Genomic DNA, 25,420 nt, shown 5'->3' with positions numbered 1-25,420 from the left:
AAAGATCCGCTCCAAGGAAACCTTTCTGAGCCTGTTGTTTCTTTATTCGCTTCCCTTAAAACACAATTCATGGCCAACAGTTTGGGTGCCAAGAGAAGTTTACTTGCAGCAGAGTTCTATTTTCTGTGTTCTATGGTTGTGTGGCACATGAAACTTAGTGTAGTCGTCATGGTATTATACCTGTCCTGTTCCTGGATAAATCGCACATTCAACGGTCTCTCAAGAATAACACCCAAAGATAACAAATCTTACCCCTCGACGATATCGCAGGGTCTTAGATTAGCCTTATAGATCGAGTAAAGTGAGATTCATGGCCTGAAACTGTGGGCTACTAAAACCATCACACACATCCCATTCAGATCCAATATCTTTACAACAGAAAAACTCAAGGTGAAAGAAGTACAGCCTATAAGTATATGAAGATTGTATTACCTATATTAAGTTGTTAGACATGTACAGACATACCACAATGACATGGGAAAAACACATTTTCAATACCAGATACTCTCGGTTATGTTTGTATCAACTGAGACTTTAGCTACTGATTCAATGTTGGTTTTATTAGACCCGTTCACCACAATATTCATGGATACACGACAACAACACTGAATTGTTTCAAAGGGCAATCGTCCGGAACAGAAATTATCTTAAATGAGAGTTTGAACTTGAATAGTACATGCTCTTAAGTATCACTTCGACACAATGTACATTCGATTCCACCACATACAATCGCTTCTGCCTTAGCCTTGGAAAAAACAACGTTTTTTGAGCTGTAAATCAAAAACCAATTTCTTTAACCATTGTGTTATCTCAGGGTCCATGTGACCCAAAGGCCAGAAAAACATGTGTTTGTCCACCACTGTATATATTTTTGTTTTTTTCTGAAAGCCAGGGAGGTCGTTCACCCTTGACCCAGAGACAACACAAGGCTAAAAAACAACCACATTTGTTTTCGGGGGCCATCGGGTCACCTTGACCCTGAGATAACATAAGGGTTAAGAGTGAAGGGAAAACATGAACAACATGGTTTTACACTCGTCAAAGTGAGTAGTCCATTATACGGACTAAGAATAATCATGAACTTATTTTTTAAGCATCGTTCTTTGTGTTCAGAAAAGAGGACTTTTGTCAGTCTCGATAAGTGACTCCATAAGAAACGTTTAAATGTAGTTTATATGATGACATTTAAGTAACCATTGAGATGTTCCAAGTTATGCTGCAACATTAACTTAAATCCATATCACCCAGCCTTAGGAAGAAACATTCTTCTTTAAAAAAAAAAAAGGGGAGTTATGCAAACACACACTTTTCTCATTTGTCCTCCTCGCCATGAGAATGGAAGGCAGGTCCGTGACGGCACAGGTCTGGCACAGACCAAACCCCCCAGAGGGAATTTAAGCATCCATTAACACAAACATCTGACCAATGGCTTGAGAGCCCTCATTATTGCTGGAGTCCCGTTACCATGGGAACGTGAGATTAGGGAAATCAGTACCAATCATTAAAAACGGCGAGAATTAACTTATCCATAAATCCACTTCCTTAAAATACATTTATAAATAAAGAACTATGAGCTATTTATTTATGTATCATATTGTTAGAGAACTATTGTTGAAATAGAATAGTAGAAGTGATTTAGGATTTAGGGGAAAAAAAACTTGAGTAATGGCGTGACTTCCATTGATTTACGACAAAAAAAAAATAAAATAAAATAACTTACTGAGTGTCTGGATTGTGGAAACATCATGTCAATTCCTTGTTTGTATGCGTTCCTTCCTCGACACGGTTAATAACACCTTATAACGTCTCCTGGTGTTGGTCCTTTGTCCAAAGCTAGCTCACCCTTAAAAAAAAAAAAAAAGGAGCTGTCCAGCGTTAGCAGGCAAAAAAAAAATGCTAACGGTAGCTAGTAGCGACCCCCGCCCCCCCTAAAAAAAACAAACACAAAAAAAAACTAGGAGAAGACAAGTGGTTGAAGGTTGAGAAGGTAATGGTGTCCTCTCTGGAGCTGCTGGGACCCTCGTGTGTGGACGCAGGGCTGTGGACAGGAAACCCAGCAAAGCTAAGCTAAAGCTAAAGCTAATTCTCCCCCAAAAGCTGTCACTCAAAAATGATTCATCGCCGCGCGCGGGTTGACCGCCTGTGACGCTCCAGCGTCAGAGAGAGAGAGAGAGATAGAGAGAAAAGAGAGAGAGAGAGCAGGTCGTGATCCTCGGGTCAAGTTTTCAAGAGAAAAAAAAAACGAGAAATAACAACAATAACAACAACAAAAATTAAAAAACGTCCAGAGAGCGCGTGATAAAAAAAAAGCACGAGCACGCAGCAGCTAAAGAAATGTCAGTCCTAGATCTGTCCGTGTTTTCTCTCGCCGACGATGACGTGAGTCCAGTGGAAACTGCGTTGGAATCGAGAGAAATGGTCGAAGCAAGAAAAAAAAAAGTCGCTCTCGGATGCGAGGAGCTGTGGGAGAGGAACGCCCCACACAGAGCCACAGCGACTAGACTAGGGAGAGAACGCGACGAGTCTGTGTCGTGTAGATCTAGAGCAGCGGCCGTTAACACGTAGGATCAACGAGGACATCTAGAGGACACAAGCGGTACTGGACTCATGTGAGGGGAGGGATGAGCCACGTGCTGAACATTCTAACTTGTACAGTATATTGGAATTCAAAATGGCGTCGCAGATGGCTGCCTCTATGTTTAGTTTTATTTTGTTAGTAGATACTGGGTTTTTTTTCACGTCTCACGGATGATGCTGGTGCAAAATCACCATGCGGTGCTCTGCTGCAACAGCTACGGATTATCTGTTGTTCGTCACCAGGACACTGAGGCGTGCAGGCAGGATTGTGGCTCACCTCCCCGAGGACACCCCTTTGTTCAAACTACTTCCCTCGGACAGGAGAGACCGAGAACAACATCCCGGACCAGGAACTCTTGGACTCATCTGCTGCCCAGATCATGAACCTTGTTTCATTGAATTATATTTTATTTTATTAAAGGATTCCTCATTTTATTTGCCATTTATCTAATATAATAATTCAAGATGTATTGTATTTTATTAATCTTGTTTTAATTCATTTATTTATATTTAATTATCCTCTTTGCGTGTATTCATGTCTCTCTGGTGTTTTTGTTTTGATCTTGCTTTAATCCAGTGTTCTACACCACTTTGGGACGGTACAGGATAAAAGATTGGACTCATGCTCATTCAAAGTTCTGTCAATTGTTTCTCTTAATTTAGCCGATTGTTTTCTTGTCATAATATGAATTCTAATAGTTGTTCAATAAGTCTGTGTTTCAGCCTGACTTCTGCACAACTCAACTGATGGACCCGTTAAACTCCATTAAAAAATAAATTCCACAAAGTGACTCAGACAAGACACACCTGTGAAATGAAATGATTACCTTTTGAATTCAACAAGAAAAAGCTAAAGTCTGCAAAATAGTAATAAGAAACTAGACTAGAAGACATGTTTTCATTGTTATTTCTAATGCATTTGTTGAGTACATAATTCCACATGTATTTATTCATAGTTTTGAAGCCTTCAGAAATATTCTAAAATCTAAATAGTCATGAAAATAAAGCATTGAATGAAAGGGTGTGTTCAAACTTTTCGCCTGTATTGTTTGTTTGGGTAAAATTTTCATTGACGCCGCATGTACCTAGTAGCAGGTATCAAACGTTTCCTTTTCCAAACCTTACGTTTTTTCCAAACAGGCTTGAAGATATTTGATAGTAGTCCAGGGTCTGTCCTGCCTGGAGATCTCATATGGCTGGGCTCACATTCCGAGACGTAACTAATGGTCCCTTCCATCCACTGACTGCACATGGTTGGAGACGAAACGCATGTTGAAACGGCGAGAAATACATAAAGGCACTAGGACAGCACATGCCTCTGCCAAGGTTCCAATTTCAAATGACTATACACGACTCATCATTCAATCAAATAAAACAAAAAGAAAAATCCATTGTACAGGATTATAGTTTGCTTCTGGAAAAAGAAAACCTCACCGGCTACTACTACACAAGTTAGCGACAATATTATCAGACTCATACTTCTGCTTACAGATAGTTTGGTAAACATTACATTTTCTTTCGACTGTGGAAAGATTTCTGATCTAGATCAAATCCCTGAACATGATTTAATCCATTAATTTAACTTTGACATCTACATTTTCACTGAAATACAGTCATCACCTTTGATTCATTTATTTAAACGGTTCAATATGATGATCATATGACCTCCTTGGCAGAGGTAATAATGCATGATCGTTGGTAGACTAAACCTAATTCGTCCAAAATGACATAATTCTGTGTGACAGTTCCAAGACACCGAACACCAAAATGAGACTAAAAGCTAAAGACAAAACAAGAAGGCGATGAGTGAGTACAGGAACATACTTTATTCCAATTTAAAACATTGAAAAGGAGAAGGCTATGGAAATCATTTTCATGTGAGAATGAGGTTCAGGCAACAGTGGTTGAAATGAAACGTACGAAAGAGTAATATGGCTAAAATACTGTAATCAATAACCATGGGTGTGACCCCTCGGGGTGAGGGGTTTCTTGTGAATACAGTATCTCACCCAACCACCAACATCCGGGCAGACAAACATGCAATTCAAATGACAATTATTTCAAAAACAGCAGTTCATCCTTAAATATAGAATATGATGGTTTTTAGTTTTTTTTTACGTCAATGAAATACTGTAGTGTGTTCATTTTAAAAATTGGGGCCGTGAAACTCAAAGGCCCTTTTGATTTTTCGCGACATTGGCACTTGTTTAGAGTCTTGTGTTACAAAGTAAATGGGAATGGCACACAAAATATACAGCATCTACATTTGGTATACTTTGAAAAAAAAAGAAAAAGGAGAAGAATCAAACAAATATACATAACCTTCAATTGTACACCAATACACGTATGAAGTTTTGTATTCGGAAAAAAAGTCGTGGTCCTGAAAAGATGCGTTAAGGCATGTCTGCCTCAGAAAAGTAAGGAATAAAAACAGTGTTTTTTTCTGTCAGGGTAATAAGTCCATCCCTCAAATTAAAGTGAAATTTTAAACAGTTCAGAATCACAATCACACCATAGTACCTCTTCGATGTGGCGCCGTTCGGACTAATGACAAAATCCAGTCGAGGTGAACGGAAACAGGAGCGGCAGACTTGTAAACAGACACCTTTAAAAATCCCACGTAAAACCCCTCAGTACCTCCTCTTGCCCAATGATTTAATAATACTGCATACGAGTGGGGAAAGCAATCACGAAGTGGAGGTCAACGGATCAGATTGATAACTTTAGATCAGTGTTTTTTGTGTCGGACAAGCCTTGACAAAAACGCACTGAAAAAGAAACAAAGATACATTTATTGCAGGTCAGCCATTTGTTTGTGCTGGTTCTGAGTATTTGGACACGACTTTGACCGTCCACCGAAATAAAAAGTGATGCGTCCCGACCGTTCCTTAGAAACTGTCCATAAGTAGCCTTTGTTTTTTTTTTGGAAGTGGCTCTTGACTGGTCACCACCAGAAGGAAAACTCTAACTACCCAGATCATGTAGGACTATGGAGGAACACCATTTGAGCCAAAGGTCATTCGAGATGATAAACAATTTGATTGGCAACACTAACAAAAAGGCACTGATGCTTCACCATTAAAACATCTTCTCAAACACTGACACAAGTCCACCACTAGAGCAATCCGGACTCCAGGAAAAACCGTCACTCAGAAGTTGTACATTATTGGTTGATTGACATAAAACGTTTAGCCAAGATTACCAGCGTTTGAATTTGGTGGAGAAATAAAAAAAAAAAAAGGATTCGTACAAACTAATCTGGGAGCAGACGACTGGAAATGGGGATGAAATTGTTTCAGAAACGGTTCCGTCATCCAACACACACACACCAGAAAAGATGGGGGAGGGAACCAGACTTTCACTAGGAATGTCACGTACATGTCACTGGACTGATACATTCCTTCCCAAACTGAGCCTTGAAGTGTTGATTTGAACCACACTTGCATCTGTTTATCGAGTCTGGTAACTCTACCGAAGCTGCTAGTATTAGCCCTTGTGATAAAAGTTATGAAAAATGACCTGAATCACCCATAAAGACAAATAAAACAACATCCACCAGGCTTCTGACTTTGATATGGGTTTGGTACAAACAGCCTACAATAAATCCTCCGGTGTTACAAATCAAAGCCTTTTTTTGACAGTTAATATCTTACCACTGTTTTTTCTATTTCTTTTTTTTGTCAGTTTTCAAAACTTGCATAAGCTGAAATGGAAACATCCCACTGTCAAGCTTGTCGAAAGAGAACCGCAACAGCTATATGAAGATTCTTTATAAAGATAGAACACTTGTCCATAAAACTATTTTTGACATTTCCTAGCATTAAAAAAATCCGCCCCCCCCGCCCCCTCGGCCCTCTCTAAGAATATTTCAATATTGACAATAATTAGATCGGATTCATATTGAACACATCATGACGAAGAACAATATTTCTCTCCAAAGTGTGGCCTCGACACCTGTGGTAAAGCCAGAGTACAAAGATTGTGATTGGAGCGGCTGGCAGTGCAAAAGCTGTGACTAGAAACGACTAACTATTGCACTGTACAAATTCGGTATCACGGATCGTCGACGAGAAATCTGAGAACATCCGTCGATGAACGCACACGGGCGAGCGAGTCGTTAAAACCACCACCATCCGAATCACAACTTTGGCGACACCAGCTCCTAAATACTTTCAGGAAGATACTGGCAAATGTTGGATACTTGTATTTACAGAAAAGAAATAGACAATTGGCAACATATCAAAAGAATTATTGTTGTGCTGCTGTTATACGGCAAGTAAATGTGTGTGAGTGTGTGTGTGTGTGCGCGCGCAACACTTCAAAATGCCGGGCAGTGACGACAAAAATCAAAATGGCTCCTCAAAAAAAGGGATCCTTAAAAGTAGTCAATGTTGATTAAACAATTATATATCTGAGAGAAACACAAACAGGGAACACACACACACACACAGGTGTGTGTTATGAAGCACCCACTGCGTAAGCTTTTTAAAAAAAACATTATTTACATTCAACAGAGCTTGAATTAGAGGGGGGTGGGGGGGGGGGGGGTAAACAAAGACAAAAACCCTCAGTGACACAGCTGTACCTCATCCTTCCTCTGGTCATAATTAGTTGGCCTTTAAAGACGAGCCGAGGCCCCCAGTCTACATCCGGACCTCAGTGTAGTGTATTTTAAAGGAGAAGGGGGAGCCCTTTGTCCATAAAGCACTGTCTGTTCAAAAAGAGGCCTCTCCACCAGCCTGTGACACAAGCACTGTTGGTCTGTCGGTCCACGGAAGGTGCATGTGAGTGAAGGCCAAAGAAAGGTGGAGTCCCAGATCAGAGCCACGTCCCACCAGTTGTTTTTGTGTGTATTTCCTCCGGTGTTCTTGTGCGAGATGAGCAAATAATAGAACCAAGATCAGCAGAACATGGATCTGGTAAAACGTGAAGCTAAGGTTTTCATGCAGAAGCTTTTTTTTTTTTTTTTTAATCTTTTTTTCTCCTCCGAAGGTGGACTTTGTTGTGTTGCTGCAGGTCCCTCTCGCCCACTCCATTCTTCTCGTCGACGTCTCCCTCAGACCAAGTTGTATTCTTTGAGGTTGAGCTGCAGGATGGTGTCTTTGACGGCGGCGAAGACGAAGCGGATGTTCTCCGTGTCGGTGGCACATGTGAAGTGAGAGTAGATGATCTTGTCGCTGTCGGGGTTCAAGTCCACGAACATCTTGAGGATGAACTCTCGTCCGGCCTGACCGTCGCGCTGAGGACCTGAGGAATCACAACACAAAGTGTCACTGTTGGGGGACTTAAGTAGCAGAAATATTCAGTTCATAAGTAGGTGATGTGGAAGTCTGGTTTATACCACATGGAGGCAGTATTTTGTCTAGAATAAATATTACAATTAGACATGCATAAGGCTGTAGGAAAACATATATTTCTCATTGTACTGTATACATCTTTTGAATCAAAGGTAAATCTAGTTTGAAAAAATTGTTTTTGCTGTGAAAATGAATGTACACTTCTGAAACTAGCATACTACATACATCCTAACAAATTATTGCTAATTTTCACCAAATGAAAAACTACACACATAAAATGTAATTCAGCTACAGTTAATGGATTTATACTAGGGGTTTAAGAAAATATAAATACACTTAATATCAATACAAACAATATTTGTTTTCACAATACTGTATCAATATTCAACAGCCCTGTATTGGTTCTTCAACTAAAACCTAACATGCGAGTACTCCGTGTTTGTTCATTTCAGTGTTGCAGTTGAACTGGATGTCAGCAGTAATTATGTCCTACCTAATAACGGAACAGTGAAACCCTGACTGAGGACGAGAGGATACAGACGACTCAAGCACATTTTATTTTTATCTTAGTTTTTAGGGTTTATTCTCAAATAAAATTTTAATTTCTTTAATTAAAAATAAACATTCCATGCTTTCTTGTTTTTTGTTACAATTAAAATCCTGACAGCTAGGTGGCAGCAGTCATTACATCCTTTGAATTTAAAGGAACAATTAAATACTGGGAGACCCCTGCAATGACTAAGGACGAGAGGATACAGGCCACAACAGAAGCTTTTAAGACTGATGTTTCGATATATTTTGGTTACGACTTCATCGAGAGTCATGTGGTCTCTAAATTCTGCGGTCATGTACTTAGACAATACTACTAATATATCATAGTTTCTATAGTATCTCAATGTACGGCAGCAGTGCTCTTGTATCGTGACACGAATCGTACGATTCTTGCCAATACACACAAGAAATTTGTATTGACAATTGGTTGTAATTGGATTTAACAGGTGCTTTAATGCTGGTCACTCAGTGTCTGGTTCTGCTCGAGGTTTCTTCCTGTTAAAAGTCCCTTTTCCACCACTGTCACCCATGATACGCAAGGACCTTTTTTCCTTTCTCTTTATAGGATATTTAAACTGAAAAGTGCCTTGAGATAACCTTGTTATGATTTTACACTTAATATAAAATTGAATTGAAAAACTTCTGACTGTAATTAATTTATTAAACAGTGTCAGCAGGTTAGAATTGCACTGCATGTATTAAAACCAAAAGGTGAAGAAAGAAATAATTACCATCAAACTCCGGGAAGTAATCAACTAGATGGGAGTACATGATCTTCTCCTCCAACAGGTCCTTCTTGTTGAGGAAGAGAATGACGGAAGAGTTTTGAAACCAAGGATATGTGATGATGGTCCTGAACAGCGCTTTACTCTCCTCCATGCGATTCTGAAAACGGGGAAAAGAAATGGTTTTGTGAGTAAAAATCTATTCTATTCTATGAGATGGTTCGGTATGAAGGAGAGTTTGTGCCTTTCGGGAATACATCCATACATTTGGACCAAATTACTGTCAACTTTGATGACATTTCTGAGACCTTCATTCAGCTGAAGTTATATTAAAGTCTCTCCAGTCCCACCCCAGCATTTCACATAACACAAGCTTTCCTCTTCAACTCAGCGGGTCACAACTCGGACCATGTCCACACTCGGGGATTATGGCTGCGAAAACATGAACATGCAAACACGGACAAGTCACCTCAGAGCCACGACCAAATGAAACATGACTAATCGCTGCTCCAGTCAAAACAATGACTCCGTTGATCACAAGTCCGCCACGAAGATACAAGCTGCAGCTGTCTAAGGAAGTCAGATATCATCTGACCTCAACAGTCACATGACCCCACAGAAGACAGGGAATACTTGAGGTGATCCAGCTTAATAATATAGTTTGAGATTTTAGCCCTAGTTTAATACTTTAATTATTTGAAACATGCAAAATGATTAAAGAACGAATTAAAGTCAACATATAGTAATGAAGAAATGCATCTTACCTCGTTGTCCGACTCCACTAGAACCTGGTCATATTCGCTGAGCGCCACCAGAAACATTATAGACGTGACATTCTCAAAGCAGTGGATCCACTTCCTCCTCTCTGATCTCTGACCCCCAACATCCACCATCCTGAAGGAAAGACAAGAGAGATTGAAGGACAAACAAATCACTCCACGAGTGAACACTTAAGGACGGAGGAAAGAAAGTCACTTCAGTGGCAGGGAGAGAGGAAAAGGTGCTTATTAAGGATTTGTAAACATCCTGAGCTTGTCCAAACCATTTTGTAGCAGGATTTGTGTGATCAGTGCAAAGAAGCAGCCATGTTTTTAGGAATCAAATAAAGTTGAAATCCATCAATCAAAGTTGAATCTTTGCACCAACCTTTAGAAGAAGAGGTCTTGTGTATGTTGCATTATGACACATTAATGATACATTTGCAAGTTTTCTAAAGAACTAAAGACTATATGAAGGTTTGTAAATCAACTTATAACAAGGTTAATAACAAGGTTAAATAGCTGCTAGATGTTAAGAGGTTTAGGTGAATTGGGAACATCTCATGTTTTTACACAAGATGTCATGTTTTTACACAAGATGTCATGCTTCACAACGAGTGTTGTTACAATATACACACTCAACTTAAAGCTCTTACAGTTATTTCTAAACTAATCATGTAATACCCAAGTAGATGAATCCTCAAGCTACAGTTATCTAAGTTACAATGAAAATCATTATGAATGTTGAGTTTATAACGCACCACAACCACTTAAAATACATATATTATTGCTTATTTTGTGTCTTATGTGTGTGTGTGTCCTATTCAATCATTTTATTTTGTACTGTCTCCACAAAAAAGCCTACGTTTGCAATGCAAGTTTCTGATTATTAACAGTCATAACATCATTATAAAGTCCAATGAAAGTGTACATTATGCATCAGTCATGAGACCTTCACAGAAAGTGTTGTCGGAGAGATAACCAGACGGCAGATACATGTGAAAGAAAGGAGGAGAGAAGAACAATGGCAACAGGCAAAGAGATCAGAGACCTGGATAGACTGTTTGGCAGAGGTTTAGTTGGATCCATGCTTCAGATAGTTTGACAACAATACCATGTTTATTTCACAGAAATTTAATCACAAAGAAAACTGTTGCTCAGTCATAATTGTAACACAATACACACTGTGATTATCGGACGTGGTTTGTTTCTCACCGGGGAGGTTAGTATTGAAGTCATTTTCCTCACACTAAATTGTTCATGCGTTTGGTATAAGGAAAGAACCAATGATGGATTGCCGTTAAAAATGTATTGCACCAACAGGGCTAGTCTAGATAAACAGCAATACTTAGTGGTAAAACTAAAACTTGATCAGGTGTCATCAAGAAGTGAAACTTGTCATCATTATCCTGCCGGACGAGTTATTATCTGTGACTTTCAAAGCCAATTCAAATAGGAAGTGGTTTGTACTCATCACAAACCACACAACAGTCAGTCATAATACAGTTAAAATGAGAGATCCTTTAAAAACGCAGTACATAAATAAAGCAGAACGTCTACACTGTCTTCTCTGCACTTGAGCGGCACCATTAACCAACGGAGTAAGGATGAGTAGAGCTCCAGTTAAGCTGCAGCTGCTGAGAACCCCTTCAACACAGCTACACTGCTAGCAAGTTATTTCTGGCCTTGCCAAGCGTAGGAGGAAGCCGACATGATGGCTTCCTATTGATTTGCACTCTTCTGTGATCACTCTTGTTCCCTCAGCCAATTTCTATCTCGTCATCCATCTTTTTTGTCAGGGGAATAAGCATTGGAAGTATTACTTGTGACTGCTTAGACTGAAAAGGGGAAAACTACCAAAGAGTACAAAACAGTCTTTTGAATTCAGATTGTGTCTTTAATCTAAATACAATTTATATATATATATATATATTCGCGCACAAGACAAATTGATTCAAATCGTGTTTAATACATGCATGTACCACATTTGATTCGATCTATTTAAAATAATATAATTTAATGCTCGGTAGAAATAAGTCACCATTAAACAACAATGATTTAGATATGGATCTGGGTTGAATAAAAAAAAAGTGATTTAAAAGAATAAATTAGCATGTTCTAGTCCACATTGAAAGTATTAAACAGACTTTTGTACTTCTAGACGGAAAGTAAGAAAGTAGGGAGTTGAGACTCGTGTAAGTCAAAGTAGATGATACTTCTTCTACCTGAAAATGATGCTTTGCAAGTCGAAAGGGTATTCTATAATCCCAGTGGTTGGGATTCGAACCCTAAGAACATCCTGTTGAGTTGGCAGATAGGACGGTTCAGCAATACGATCCAGATCACTTAGATAGCTGGAGAAGGGAAAGGAAGCAAAACACAGAGAGGGAGAGGAGAGAGAAGATGAAGCATCACAGCAGAAAAAAGCACATACCCTCCAGAGGCAAGTGGTTCTTTCTCAGCAGGACGAAAGACCACCAAAGATCAAAGTCACGAAGGTGAAACTTCATACCAGTGGGCCAGAAAGCCTTTTTCAACCTGATGGCACCTCCCCAAAACTATTTTCTCCTTTATCTCCATCGCAACTACTATGAAGCAAGTTCTGAACTACAGCCAAATTGGACTTTTATGGAGGATTTCCAGCTGGTCTGCGTCTATTGATGAGAAACGTATTCTGGGAGGGTACCATCAGGTGCCGGACACAGCACCGGCCCAGAGGCTGTTGGCGATGGCGGCAACGGCGGTCATTGTCCGGCTGACCGACTGTCTTTCAGCCGGTCAACCAGGATCAACCTGAGCATCACCTGAAGATTATATTCTCCAGGTCAAATGGGTACTCAATGATGCCGGTGGTGGGCACTCGAACCCGCAGCACATCCTGCTGAGTGGGCACATATCCTGATGCCACAATTCGGTCTAAATCGCTAAGGTAACTGAAAGAACATGGACAGATACAAATGTACAAGAATCCAGACATGTTTTTGTTTTTTTTTACACATCAGTACATTCTTCAGACAGTGTTTAGTTGTATCATTGTATAGACTCTGGCAAGTATTTTGTGTCTTTGTCACCACAGCTATGTGTTGATATTTAGTTTCTATGTGTGTGTCTGTATGTAAGTAGACATTAAGGAATCAATAAATGTGTGTACATCTGGTGTATAAAGACATGTGTGGCACAACAGTAAAAACATTATCATTAAATCAGCTAATAATTATTTCACAACGGGTTTAAAAAAATAAAAATAATGTGTCCTAAATGTATTGTTCTGCTTTAAGAATAGACATTGACTGTAACAGAAAAACGCATTTTGAGTATCAAAGTATTCCTAAATTTAGCAACTAATGAATGTCCAAAATAATCATAATCAAGCTCCATTATGCATTTGAAATTTGTAGAATAGTTTTATGTCCAAATTAGACTTATCTATTAGAACTTTTCCTGAGAATGGAATCCTTATTCTAAACAAAAATTACAAAAATCTAAAATAGTTGTGTAAGATTTTTGTGACATATATATATACATTTGTGAAAAAGAGGACTCAATGTTCTTCAGGTTCTTCAGAACTAAAACCAGGTAATTAAAATCTGGCCTTCTGTCATTACAATATTTCTATTACATGAGATAATGCATATAAATCAACGGCTGTTTAAAAACCCGTTTCTACCCTCTTTTGTGTAAAGATGTGTGTTTAGTTGATCACATACTATTTGGTAGAGTCTGAGAGCTGATATTCTCTCCTTCGATCGTAGGCCTCTTGGATGCCAGGGTCGGTCCACAGCATCTTTATCGCGCTGATGTAAGGCTGATCGAATGAGGAGATTTTCTCTACGTCCACTTCACGCACCAGAAGAGCATTATTCTGAGGAAAATTGAGAAAACATCAAGAAAAACTCAATTATCGTTCTTATTACAAGTAACAATAACGTACACCACTGTGAAAAACTAGTAAACACTAGTCAAAACAACCTACCATATTCTGTTCATACTTGAAGGGAATTTTAAGGGTTTCCGTTGCACGGATCATGGCCTGCATGGAAGTGAAGATGTTCTGAAACACCAGTTTGGTAAAGCCCTTTTTGTCTTCATCTGTGTACCCTGATCCATGGATGATTCTCATCTGCTTTATAAAGGTGCTTTTGCCACTCTCTCCTGTGCCTGGAGAAAAACAAGGAAGCATTTAGTTAACAAATATGCAATGGGAAAGTGAGTGTTATAAAAAAGGTAGAACTTTAATTAAGGTTCAAGGACTATCGGGAAAATGAATATAAACCCAATGAGTTGACACCAAGTCGGGTCAGTGGTGGGAACCTGTTGAATTATTGGGAGTGAAGTATGACATCTAGACACATTTTATACTTGTGTCTTGCTTGATGTTAGAACCACATAATGAATATACAACGTCTATTTTCTTCTGTTTCTAGGATCATTATTTTAAACTGAGGATTTTGCAGATGAATCGGTTATAACTAGAAAGTCAGCTGTTGTTAGGATAGCTCTGTTACTGATCCTGTTTTCATGGGCTTGATTTTGTTTTCTTGTCGCCACCACTGAAGGGTGTGTCTGTTGTTTCAGTGACTCTAGAATTAAAAGGTAAATTATATGTTTTTCTAATGACTCCTTTAAAACGCACCACAGATGTAGCAGGATCCTAAAGGTTATCTTATGGTCTGAGGGTCTTTAAGGATCTATACAACTGTTATGGTCTTACTTCAACTCCAAAGTGTCTTGAGATAACTTTGTTATGATAAGACACTTTAAATAAAATTGAATTGAATTAGATTTAACAGAGAGAGTAATAATATCTATATTTTATCCACAAAAAAAACTGCAGCAATATACAAGATGAACACAGAGATCCAAAACGTTCACTGTAAAAAAAAAAAACAGTATATGAAAGCAAGACTTCCTATTTATACAATGTCAAGCGAAAAAAACAAAACAACTGACTTTCAGTTCCGCATTACTACAATAGGGTGGCCTCGAGAGCTTTTATCATTTTCCCGTCTGACTGGAAAATCCAGAAGAAAAATTCCATACGATAGTGACAGTACATTTGCAAGAGCGAGTCCTGAGCACAAGACTAGCTCCCAGCTTAAGCATTTGGATGATAAAACATCGAATGAACGGAGAAATTTAAGCATGTTGACCACAAAGTGTATGGTTGCACGCAGGGAATTTAAGATGCGTCTCATATTATTTAACAGAATCATTCATCAGGGTTTATTTGAGTAATAATTATTGATATGAACAATTCAAAGGTCTGGGGTACCAGCTGTCCACGATGTCATCCCACAGGCCTTTAAGGCCAAAAATGCAGTAAGACAGAGGAAATGAAGGCATTGAACATTTTTGGCGCCTAGATGCTACAATACAAAGCAAGAGTAGAACCACAAGTAAATGCATATATAATTGTGTTGTATTTGAGTTTGGAGTAGAAGTCAAAGAGAGAAATGGAAACATCAGTTTGGAAGATCTAATTACATTTCCAAAACTACACAAAGTACCACTCAGATAAATTATGGGGTTAAAAGCATGGAGCTGAATTTAGTAGTTTCTCAAAAAGAAGAAAAATTTGACAGTCTCATGCATCAGTCAAATATTCACATTTTCAACTGGCATTTCAGATCAAGAAAAGAACCAGACAGGAAACATTCTAAGAGAGCCTCAGATATAAAAGAAGTGCGGTCTAAAGTGTGACTGGATGGAGGAGTAAGGTACTATAAGTAAATCATTCCCTAAAAAGGTCTCAAAGCACATTAAACAGGAAGCTCCGGCCAATTCACGTCCTTGTTGGGAAAACCTTGTCTGACTGTGCATTACAACAGCACGACCGAATGACCCCCTTATGACAGCTTTCTGCAGCAGTAACTTTTGTGTTAAGACTTCTTGGCCCCCGAAGAGCAACGCTGAACTCTTTGATGACGTTAATTAAAAGCTATAATCGGATTTAAGATGCTGTGGAGGGAGGACATTTTACAAGGTCTACTAGACCGAGCGAGGACAAAGGTTACAAAGGACATGCAAGTGTAGAAAGGTCCTGTAAGAGAAAAGCAGGGTGTTGATGAATAGACGCCACAATGGATGGATACAATCCTGGACCAGTTATAAATGTCACAGAATTTACGCGTTTCCGTCCACGGCAACTCTGACCAACTAAAGAGCCCAAGTTGACAGCATTCATTAATTTTTAATTTCTCAGGAACTTTTACTTAATCAAGTCTGATTCCTGATTTCAATCAGTCGTCACTTTGGACTAAATTGTGCAGCAGAACAGATACAGACGTCTTTCCATTTGTCATTCAGTGCGGTTTCCTACAGCGGCTGATGACACGCATGGTTGATCGATCACCTGTCATGCTCTTAAGGATGGTGTGGACGAGGTGCATGTCAATGTATTTTGGGCTCCACTCCATGCTATGGCTCGCGGATGACGAGTACATGTCTCGATGTTGCATGACACGAACTCGATCTAACGTTCACCCCAGCATATGCATGAATGTGAATAAATATTGAGTTTCCAACAAGGCGACAGAAACATAGAATACAATCTTGGATGTATTGAGGTGCAGCAGGTTTAATATACACTCGAGAGATATTACTTAAGTTTGGAACTTTTTTTTAACAGTTGAAAGTCATTGCATAAAAATGGTTTCAGTCCCTTGATTCAATAAAATTAGTTGATAAGTAATTGAAGGTTGTGCTTCATATGATTGCATTGAGGTTTGTCATTGCTCGTCATTAATCCACGAAGTCTCCACCTCCAAGGGACTCGTTGTATAAACAAAGCGATTACAGCTGGCTGGAGGAGGAGTGAAGCCATTATTATGTCACAATAGACACTGCTATCGTAACCTCTCGTTCGCCGAGATTTCAGACGAGGTAGAACTTTATAAAGTAATAAGTTCAAAACATGCTCATGATGAGAGACTTACTGCATCTTGGAGAGGAAGACTTCAACATTTGAACCATGTGAGTGAGTCAAGAGAGTTGGAGTTTCACATTCGTCGACATTTAATTCATTGGACAGGTTTTTTTTATTCCTGAACTCTGAGTTTAGGAATCAAAAACCTGTTGCCTTAATGAAAGTTTGTCTATGGAAAGCAGAAACCTGAATGAGGTTTAATTTTTCTGCCGGCAAGTTTGCATAGTGGAACACACTCATACCCAACATATGAAAAGATAGTTACACCACTTGTTAGCTTCCGAAAAAGCTACAATTTAATGAATTAGTGACAAAAGAAACCTTTTGCAACAGAGCTTTTTTCATAATGCTGCCTTTTAACCTTTAATAATCCAGAACGTTACAAACATATTCATTGACATTGACTTTAAATATCCTCCACACGTTTTAATATACATGTCATTATCAAGATGTTGTGTTGAAACACAAACATCACTTCACTGCAGAAAAGTGATAGAATACAGTTTATGGAGTTCAAAGATATATGTGGAAAACTACGATTGACAATTTCTAAAAGATTATTCACAAGCAACTTCTTATATGTAATGCAGCCTACACAACAAGTAAACATAATACACAAGGACATCCTGTGTCAACTCATGCAAGGTCTTTCTCATGAGTGACAATACAATACGTACAATTAATTTGACAATATTACGAGAATAGATGTGTTGCACTTCATTTCGGTTTAATAGTTAAAATAGTAACATGCAATAATATTTCATAAAACAACGATATACTTTTAGTTTACAATGGGTCTGCATTGCAAAGCTATTGTGGTGGAATTTGTTATCAGATTTTTTCTGCACAGACCAGCTGACTCCTGTATAGCTTTGATTCCATACTGGAACTCCCACATGCATGACAAGAGGGTGTAAGAGAGATGTAACAGTTTCAGTTTTTACTGTCATTTCTATCCACCAGCCAAGATGGAACTCTTCCAACCATCCTCCCACTTGATACATCGTGTACAGATAATTAACAGCAAAGACATCAAAACAATTAGTAATAGGTTCGTTGCAGAGGTATCAAATATTTCCCAGCGTGACAAAATGCAACAAAGTCCTCTAGGAATTCAAAATTGGAAGACATTTTTAAATAAAATCTTGGAAGGAAAGCAGCAGGACTGAAACACATGCACATTTGTTATATACTGTCTGGGCTCAGTCCATTAACTGCCATTATATTCACAGCAGGAAAATAACCTTTCAAGATAATGTAAGAGGCTATTAAAGCTATTATTCTATCCTTTAACTGTACTGTACATAAACATGTGGTTAAAGCTTGAATGTGAAAAAGATGATAAACCAATGAAGAGGGGAAGATGATGTCATCTCCTAAAGGACCATTACCCTAATATAATCCCTTGTGAAATATCTAAATGAATGGCATGTTCTATAGGGCTGTAGTGATGCACTTCTCTCACAATACAATACATATATATATATATATATATATATATATATATATATATATATACTTAGCTCACAATATGATATACAGTATTCAGCTCACTATAAGATATATTCAGCTCACGATACGATATACTTAGTTTACCATATGATATACTCGTCTCACCATACGATATATACTCGTCTCGCCAATAGATATACTCGGCTCACCATACGATATATTCACCTAGCGAAATTATTTATTCAGCTCACGATACGATGTATTCAGCTCGCGATACGATGTATTCGTCTCACCATACGATATACTCGTCTCACCATAAGATATACTCGGCTTAGCATACGATATATTCAGCTAGCGAAACGATCTATTCAGCTCACAATATGATGTATTCAGCTCACGATACGATATATTCAGCTTGTGATATACGATATATATTCCGATATACACGTAATTTTGGTAATGATTTTGGGGGACACTGAACGTTACTGACATCTGGTGATTGTTTAATTGTTGCTATTTGAAAGCAACAAAAGCATACTGTGGTAAAAAAAAAAATGTATATATATTTGGTGTAATGTTCTTTTTTCTCCACAGGGAGGTGAAATCAACTTGTGGTTAGCCAGTCCAGATGAGGACATCATCAGATCCTAATGTCTGGGCTCTTACCGAAAGCTACTTTGAACACATCTATGGTACATTTATTGGATTGTTCACCAACTCCTACTACACCTATATGAAAGGAATACATTGCTGTGGTTTTGGCATCTACACATGGTCATAATCATACGACCGATCAAGTTCATGTGATAACATTGCACTCAACATCCTGTATCACTTAAGTACAAGGTTAAATAACACCAGGTTCCTAACTAGACCTTGCATTGGGTCGTAAATGATCAGTGAAGACTTTCTCAGAAGTTTCAAACCTCCTCTGACCACTGGTTTACTGGAAGACGAGCCATCATAGGCGTAGGTACAGTAGGCTCCTCACATGAGACATCCTTGGGTGTTGCCAAAAAGCAAATACTCATTAACCCCGATAGTACCAACCTGTTTGAGCAGTAAGTACATTGACTGATGAAGTGTGTACTCAGTGTGTGTCTACAAAGTATCCAGTCTGACATTTCAATTATGAGTGCAGGTAAATATGAAACATTTCTTGCAGCCTCCGAATCTCGAGTGAACATTTTACTAATATCTATTCATTTGAACCATTTTTTAAATCTATGTAATATAAAATAGAGAATTCCAAATCGCAAATACAACATGGTTTATAATAACAGTACTATTAAAATTACACCGTAAAGCAAATGTTGATTCAGAATATTAGATTTGGAACAAATGTGTCTCATGTTGGCTCGAAAATCATCACATCACTTTTCAATGAATTCTTAGCCCATCATGTGAGTTTTTGATTAAAAAAAAAGAGGCATATTTTGAAAAGTCAATATGCACTTGACCACCTTTTACTATGTCAATACCTCTGTACTTTATTGGCAACATACTGAAATGCAGTAGTGCACAGTCCATCAGGAGAAGTTTCTTAAAACTCCATTGTCAGCTGGTAAAGACAGGAAGATGGAGTGATTAAAAACAGAAAAAGTTGCACATGCCGGTGTCTGGACCCAACAGTGTCTTCTGCTTCATTGAATGAATAAAACTGTAAACTCGGTGTGAGCTCGTGCTGAGAGAATCACAATGCTCGTAACTGCCGTTAAAACCCGGAGGTCCAGCTCATCATATCTGCTTCCTCTAGTCTCCATTGTTGTTCATGGACATTGGAAGCAGTGCCACATTTGAGAATGTATTCATTTTGTATTGATCTCACAGGTTTGTTCTTATGGGTTAAGAAGACCCATATATCTTCTTCACAGGCCGCTTTTAAATGAAAAGAAAAACCCTCAACGTATACACACATGTACACAGCTACCAAGACTGGCATCTAGATTGTCCAATGATGGAATACAAACAACGAATGACAGGTCTGAACAGTTAGAAGGTGTTTAACTTGGCCTGTCGGATCTTCAGGAATACACTAGGAAAAGTAAAACTGGCAACACCACCGACAGTCAAAGTAAACAATATTTCATGAAAATAAAATTACAACTGTTCAATCAAATTCCAATTGTATGGATGTCTATGTTCTTTGGGACTATTGGGTTGATGTGTTTTTATAAAAATAGAAAATCTTTCAAATACTTCAGTGATGTTTAAGGAGTAACCCATTTATTAAAAAAAAGTTATTTAGCATATATTCAAACTTGCACTCAATGTCCAAAGAGGCCTCACCCAGGGAGCATAGTTAATGCTTTAATGTTTTTAAACATAACACAAAATTTGAGACAACCAAGACCGATTTAAGGTCAGAGACGTCTTGCCAGCACCCTTTACACCGACATGGTCAATAAAGAAAATCCAACATTACATAAACATCTTTCAACAGACTGTAGACGGTCAAGACTTGTGACCGTCATTAGTCGTCTGAGATCCAAAATGGTAAAACACTATTTAGACACTTATAGAGTATATCCACAAGTTTATCACTCATATTTGAACAAGTTGTAATACTGACACTTTCTAACGGTATATTTAGAATTAAATTATAGTTAAATTAATTGTTACATTTAGCTTTTTTTAAATAAAACGTTTGAAAAAATAAAATGAAAGCTATAACATATTTGAGGTAAAGGGCTCTTTAAGCCAAATCATATATATGATAGACAATCACTATTAGCTGTGATTTAAGGTTCAAATGTAGTTTGATTTCTAAACTAAACTATATAAAGGACAGATAGGCAACAGTAACATAAGTAGTGGATTTAGAAGGAAACTACAGTTGCCTTCATGAATCCAAAAGCATTTTATGAATTAAATGAAGTCAGAGGTTTTGCACGTGGTCACCGCAGATAACTGACACAATTTCTCACCAATCAGCCGCCCACTTCTATTGAACAGCACGGACCACATAAACAAGGAGATTGCTTGTGGCACCTCCTACGAGAAGTCGCTCGTGTCATGTCTTTCTCTTTCACAAGTGACTGGTAGTAAGTTTCATTATAAGAACAGTAACAGGCCAATTGTTGGATGCCTTGTGAATTGATCTTAATATATATATTTTTTTACACACAAACACGTAAAAAGATGAATTAAACTCATAATTTAACAACAGGAGGTGATAACCTGGAGTGAAGTCTGGAGGACATTTCCCTCTGAGAACCTTTTTATAGCACATCCAACAAGAGAATATCACCTAAGTCAGTCAAGTTTTAATTAATTTCAATCGTTCCTTTATTCAACACTACCCTGGACAGAGATGGACGCGGCGGGAAAGATTACACAGGATATGTGTGTATACATTTAAATATAGAGCAGATAAAACGTAAAACAAAACAAAAAAACAACAGTGTATATATTATAAGAGGCAGGGTTAGAAAAAGATTTACAAAAGATTATTTTCTAGAAAGCATTTCTCTATTGTCTATACCCGGACATTTATTTAACTTTCAATATATTATATGAAAGTTAATTTTTGAACATTTACCTAAACATACCAAGTAGCAAGTAGTAGTAACAACAACATTAATGATATATTAGTATTGTCTTCATAGTAAGGATATACATTGTTCATTGAAAATACCTACTAGAAGCCTTTAAAGCAGTCAGCAGCTTCATGGCAGGGCAACAGTTGGTAGTGGTACTATGGTGTTAGATATAAGTTAGGATTTCAGAGAGTAAAAACACCACGCATTAAAGTTAATTATCTATTAATACAGAAGGTTAATTACATTTGAATGATTCGAATATATTGCTTAAGGTTTCCATAAAATTAATGTATACAGGTTTACATTTACTTCGTACCCAATTTATGCGTTTGTTTAGTCCTTGAATGTTAATTAATTCCTTTTCTGTGAATCATCCCACACATTTTTTTTGACAGCATGGCTCTAGAATTATTTATCCAAAACAAGTTGCATATTTTTGGCAGTGAATAAACATGATTGGCTGATGTCAGAGTAGAACATGTAGAATATGTTTCCAACAGCTTACATTTGTATTTAGTATTTATTACTGTATTAACTCTAAATACAACTTTTTGTTCAGGACTTTTTTCTCTTCATGTATTTGTCCTTTTTGTGAATATGTTTTGCACCTCAAAATAATTTGAGCTAATATTGATAAAATGGTCAGAAAGTACAGAAAGTACAGAAAAGAAATGCATTGGCAGTGCTCGCGACATTTATCCGGAGTACTTTCCGTCTGTCTAGCTTGTTATTCTTTAAACTACTGCCTCAAACAATCTTATAATATTGACTTATTAAAGTTTTTCACCAACAATTCCTCCTGTCAAGGATTTAATACAAGATGTACGTTAATGACGAGCAGTGTGGAGGTGTTTGGATGTTTTAAAGTGTCTTTTTGGAAGTGGATGAAGACGTGGACTACTGAGCATAATTCGCTTCATTCAAATGAACATGAATTTTTGTCTATAACTCTAAAAAGGAGCAGATTACTCTGAAAATAATCCCAACTCTTAGTCAGCATGAGGGTAAGTAGAGAATGAGTGAACTTTTGCTTTAAGGCTTACTTCTTTTTGTACTTGCTTTTCTTCTTAAAAAGCTTTTCGCTTTAGTTTCTTGGCCTGATGGGCCCTCACAATAATCACATATATTAGTATATAACGGGGCCCCCCCAGAGTCTAGATGGCTTGTAATGGACTGCAATGCATAGAATAATTTAGTTTCATACTTTAAAATCTTACACAAGAACTAACATCATGATACGTACAACTGACACATGATAAATGACGGGCAGATTAGTTACAATTTGCTGAAAATCACACAATAAAAACAAACCCTACGGTCCATCATGGCCACAGTTAGTCAGCTGGTTATTCTTACCTAGCAGAAGAAGCTTGAGCTCTCGTCTGGCATCTCTCTTGTCTCGCCTCAGTTGCTTCTCGATCTCAGAGTTGATTCGTTTGGACTCCTTCGCCTCCTCACTCAGGCAACAAGCCATCATGGAGTCTAAAGTCATCACCTCATGAGCTGAAAATCCCGTCTGACAAGGGGCGCAGGGCGACACCTCACACCGAGCAGCAAACACACAAATCCAGACAGAGCACTTTTTTTTCTTTCTTTCTTTCCAACCAAGTCCTCTCCGGGAGTCTGGCCCCGGAGCTGCAGAATTCTGAACGTTTCCTCGATGAAGAAGAAGAAGAAGAAACTTCAGTCAAGTGTCAAATATTTGACAGACTCTTATGTAAATCGTGGAGCTACAGGGAGCAGCAGCTGATCTACTGGATATTTGCGAAGCAGCCTGTTTCTAAACATCTCTGATAACCAACTGTACAAACAGCCATTATCCTGTGTGTGTGTGTGTACTTTGTAAAGCAGTTGAGAGCAGTTTTAGGCGACGATCCTGGTTCTTCTAAACGTCTCCTGGACGTCACTGGGAGCCGCCACTGTCACATCTGTACACATCCCTCCCGAGGACTGTTGGCCGAAAACACAAGCCTTTAGCCAGTCGAACACTGTACGCCCGCGCAGTCACCAGCAGCGCCCGCACAACCGTCCATCTACTCACACGCTTGTGTCCTCGTCGTCCAGCCTTCCACTGACAATAGAAATAAAACAAAAACAAAAAGGGCTTCACGTGGGACGCGAGCGAACGCTATCCTCTCCACTGACAAGCTAATTCTAAGCTAGCTGTGTTAGCTAAAAACTAGCATATCAGGAATTGCATCCAAAAAAAAAAAAAGGGCTAACGTTTCCCAGGAAAAAATAAAGCAACAACACCCCCCAGAAAAGGATCAAGGCGCCAGAACGCCTGCTCGGCGAAGCAAAGCATACATGTCAGATCATTTTTATCGCTTTTCTCTTTTTTTTTTTCCTGGTAGCGGTGATGAATCCTCGTCACCCACTCCTTACATCTGTGTGTCGCTGCTGTTGACGTCGCTTGGGAAATCGTTGATTGACGGGGGCAGCGGGCGAATGGGAAGAGCGGGAGTGGGCGTGTGGGGGCGGGACTTCGTTGATTCATGAACAAGTTTGCTTGTGGATAAGGGGGCGTGTCCGCTGCGTGCATCTGACATTTGACTGGACGAACCACGCCCTTCAGCGAGGCCGTCGGACGCGCGCACACGCACGAGCATGTGTTCCCGCGACGAGGTGTATATTGTTGTCAACAGGCTGTACCTTGTACCCGTGTGTTTAAGAGTTGTTGACAAATTACGACAAACATCCAGCTTTTGAACTTGTAAAAAAAAAACTTCTTGATCTTCTCGATACAATTATTAAGGTAAGGTAAGGTAAAACTTTATTGATCCCTCGGGAAATTGTTTTTTTCCAATAGCCACAGCAAATACAGCAATTTTTCATAAAAAATAAATCAAAATAAAATTAGAACAAGAACAAAGAGAAATAGAGAGAAAGAACAAGATGATACAATCTAAGTCTAAAGATAAAGATAAAGAACAGAAATGAGTTCCTCAGTAATATTCCAGATGTAAAACTGGTCATTTTAGTTGTAAAATAATGTTTGGAATCATTTTCTGAAACATGCATTATGTTTTTCATAAGAGTTATAAGTCATTTTCCTCCTTGCAAGTTCTATCTTTTATAAATCTTGCTAAATTTTTTGCTATTGTCTCTAGCAAAATCGTTACACTTTCTTCAAAAATAAATGTAATAGCAATGCAAATAAGTTGTGGATGACTTAAGTCAGCCGTTTAAAAGACAATAAGGCGGTATTTTTGCATAAATATGAGAAATTTTATGACATCCCTGCAGGAGAGCACATGGCGGTAAACATGCAGCAACTGAGCTGCAGCTAACTTTGTACAAAACAACCTTTTAAAAAAAATATATATATATATATATATATATATATATATATATATATATTCTGTATATGTATTGTAGTTATTCAACAAGCTTTTATTGTTGACTTTAAATGTAATATATCAAATTGTGAAAGCTAAATTACATAGAAACTACCTTAGCAAGTGAAGCATAGGCGATAAAATAACAGTAGCATTAGCAAAACAGTGAACTAAATAACACTAAATACTCCGTCTTTAGTTTAAATTAACTAATACTGCTAAAGTTTCAGCATTTTAGTAACTAGTGCGTCATC

General features: G+C 38.2%; 2 protein-coding genes across 5 annotated transcripts in view; both read right to left on the bottom strand.

Moving 5' to 3' along the window:
• Window positions 1-2,437, bottom strand: part of tle5 (TLE family member 5, transcriptional modulator) — a 28,338-nt gene extending 25,901 nt beyond the window's left edge. The window contains exon 1 of one of the 2 annotated variants that reach the window (XM_087783763.1): window positions 1,721-2,437. In XM_087783763.1, the coding sequence (XP_087639889.1) occupies window positions 1,721-1,747 (27 nt within the window). In that variant the 5' untranslated portion in view covers window positions 1,748-2,437. The remainder of the gene's footprint in view (window positions 1-1,720) is intronic. The other variant, XM_087783762.1, reaches the window with a different exon arrangement.
• Window positions 2,438-4,380: 1,943 nt separating this feature from the next.
• On the bottom strand, window positions 4,381-24,215 carry LOC148085532 (guanine nucleotide-binding protein G(q) subunit alpha). Of its 3 annotated transcripts, XM_087783755.1 has the most exons (10): window positions 23,870-24,215; window positions 23,668-23,778; window positions 23,185-23,484; window positions 13,883-14,067; window positions 13,617-13,771; window positions 12,714-12,842; window positions 12,135-12,263; window positions 9,916-10,045; window positions 9,158-9,311; window positions 4,381-7,824 (listed from the first exon to the last, which is right to left on the bottom strand). In XM_087783755.1, exons 3-10 carry the CDS (start codon window positions 23,318-23,320, stop codon window positions 7,634-7,636), a joined length of 1,209 nt encoding a protein of 402 aa, XP_087639881.1. In that variant the 5' UTR covers window positions 23,321-23,484; window positions 23,668-23,778; window positions 23,870-24,215; the 3' UTR covers window positions 4,381-7,633. The 3 variants fall into 3 exon arrangements, with proteins under 3 accessions (XP_087639881.1, XP_087639883.1, XP_087639882.1); XM_087783757.1 differs by lacking the exon at window positions 12,135-12,263; XM_087783756.1 differs by lacking the exon at window positions 12,714-12,842 and having other exon boundaries at window positions 23,870-24,213.
• Window positions 24,216-25,420: the final 1,205 nt, after the last annotated feature.

Source organism: Callionymus lyra, chromosome 2 (genome assembly GCF_982586985.1).
Source record: "Callionymus lyra chromosome 2, fCalLyr1.hap1.1, whole genome shotgun sequence".
NCBI classification, from domain to species: domain Eukaryota; kingdom Metazoa; phylum Chordata; class Actinopteri; order Syngnathiformes; family Callionymidae; genus Callionymus; species Callionymus lyra.
The sequence above is the reverse complement of the archived record's forward strand: the minus strand, read 5'-3'. Positions and strand labels throughout refer to the sequence as shown.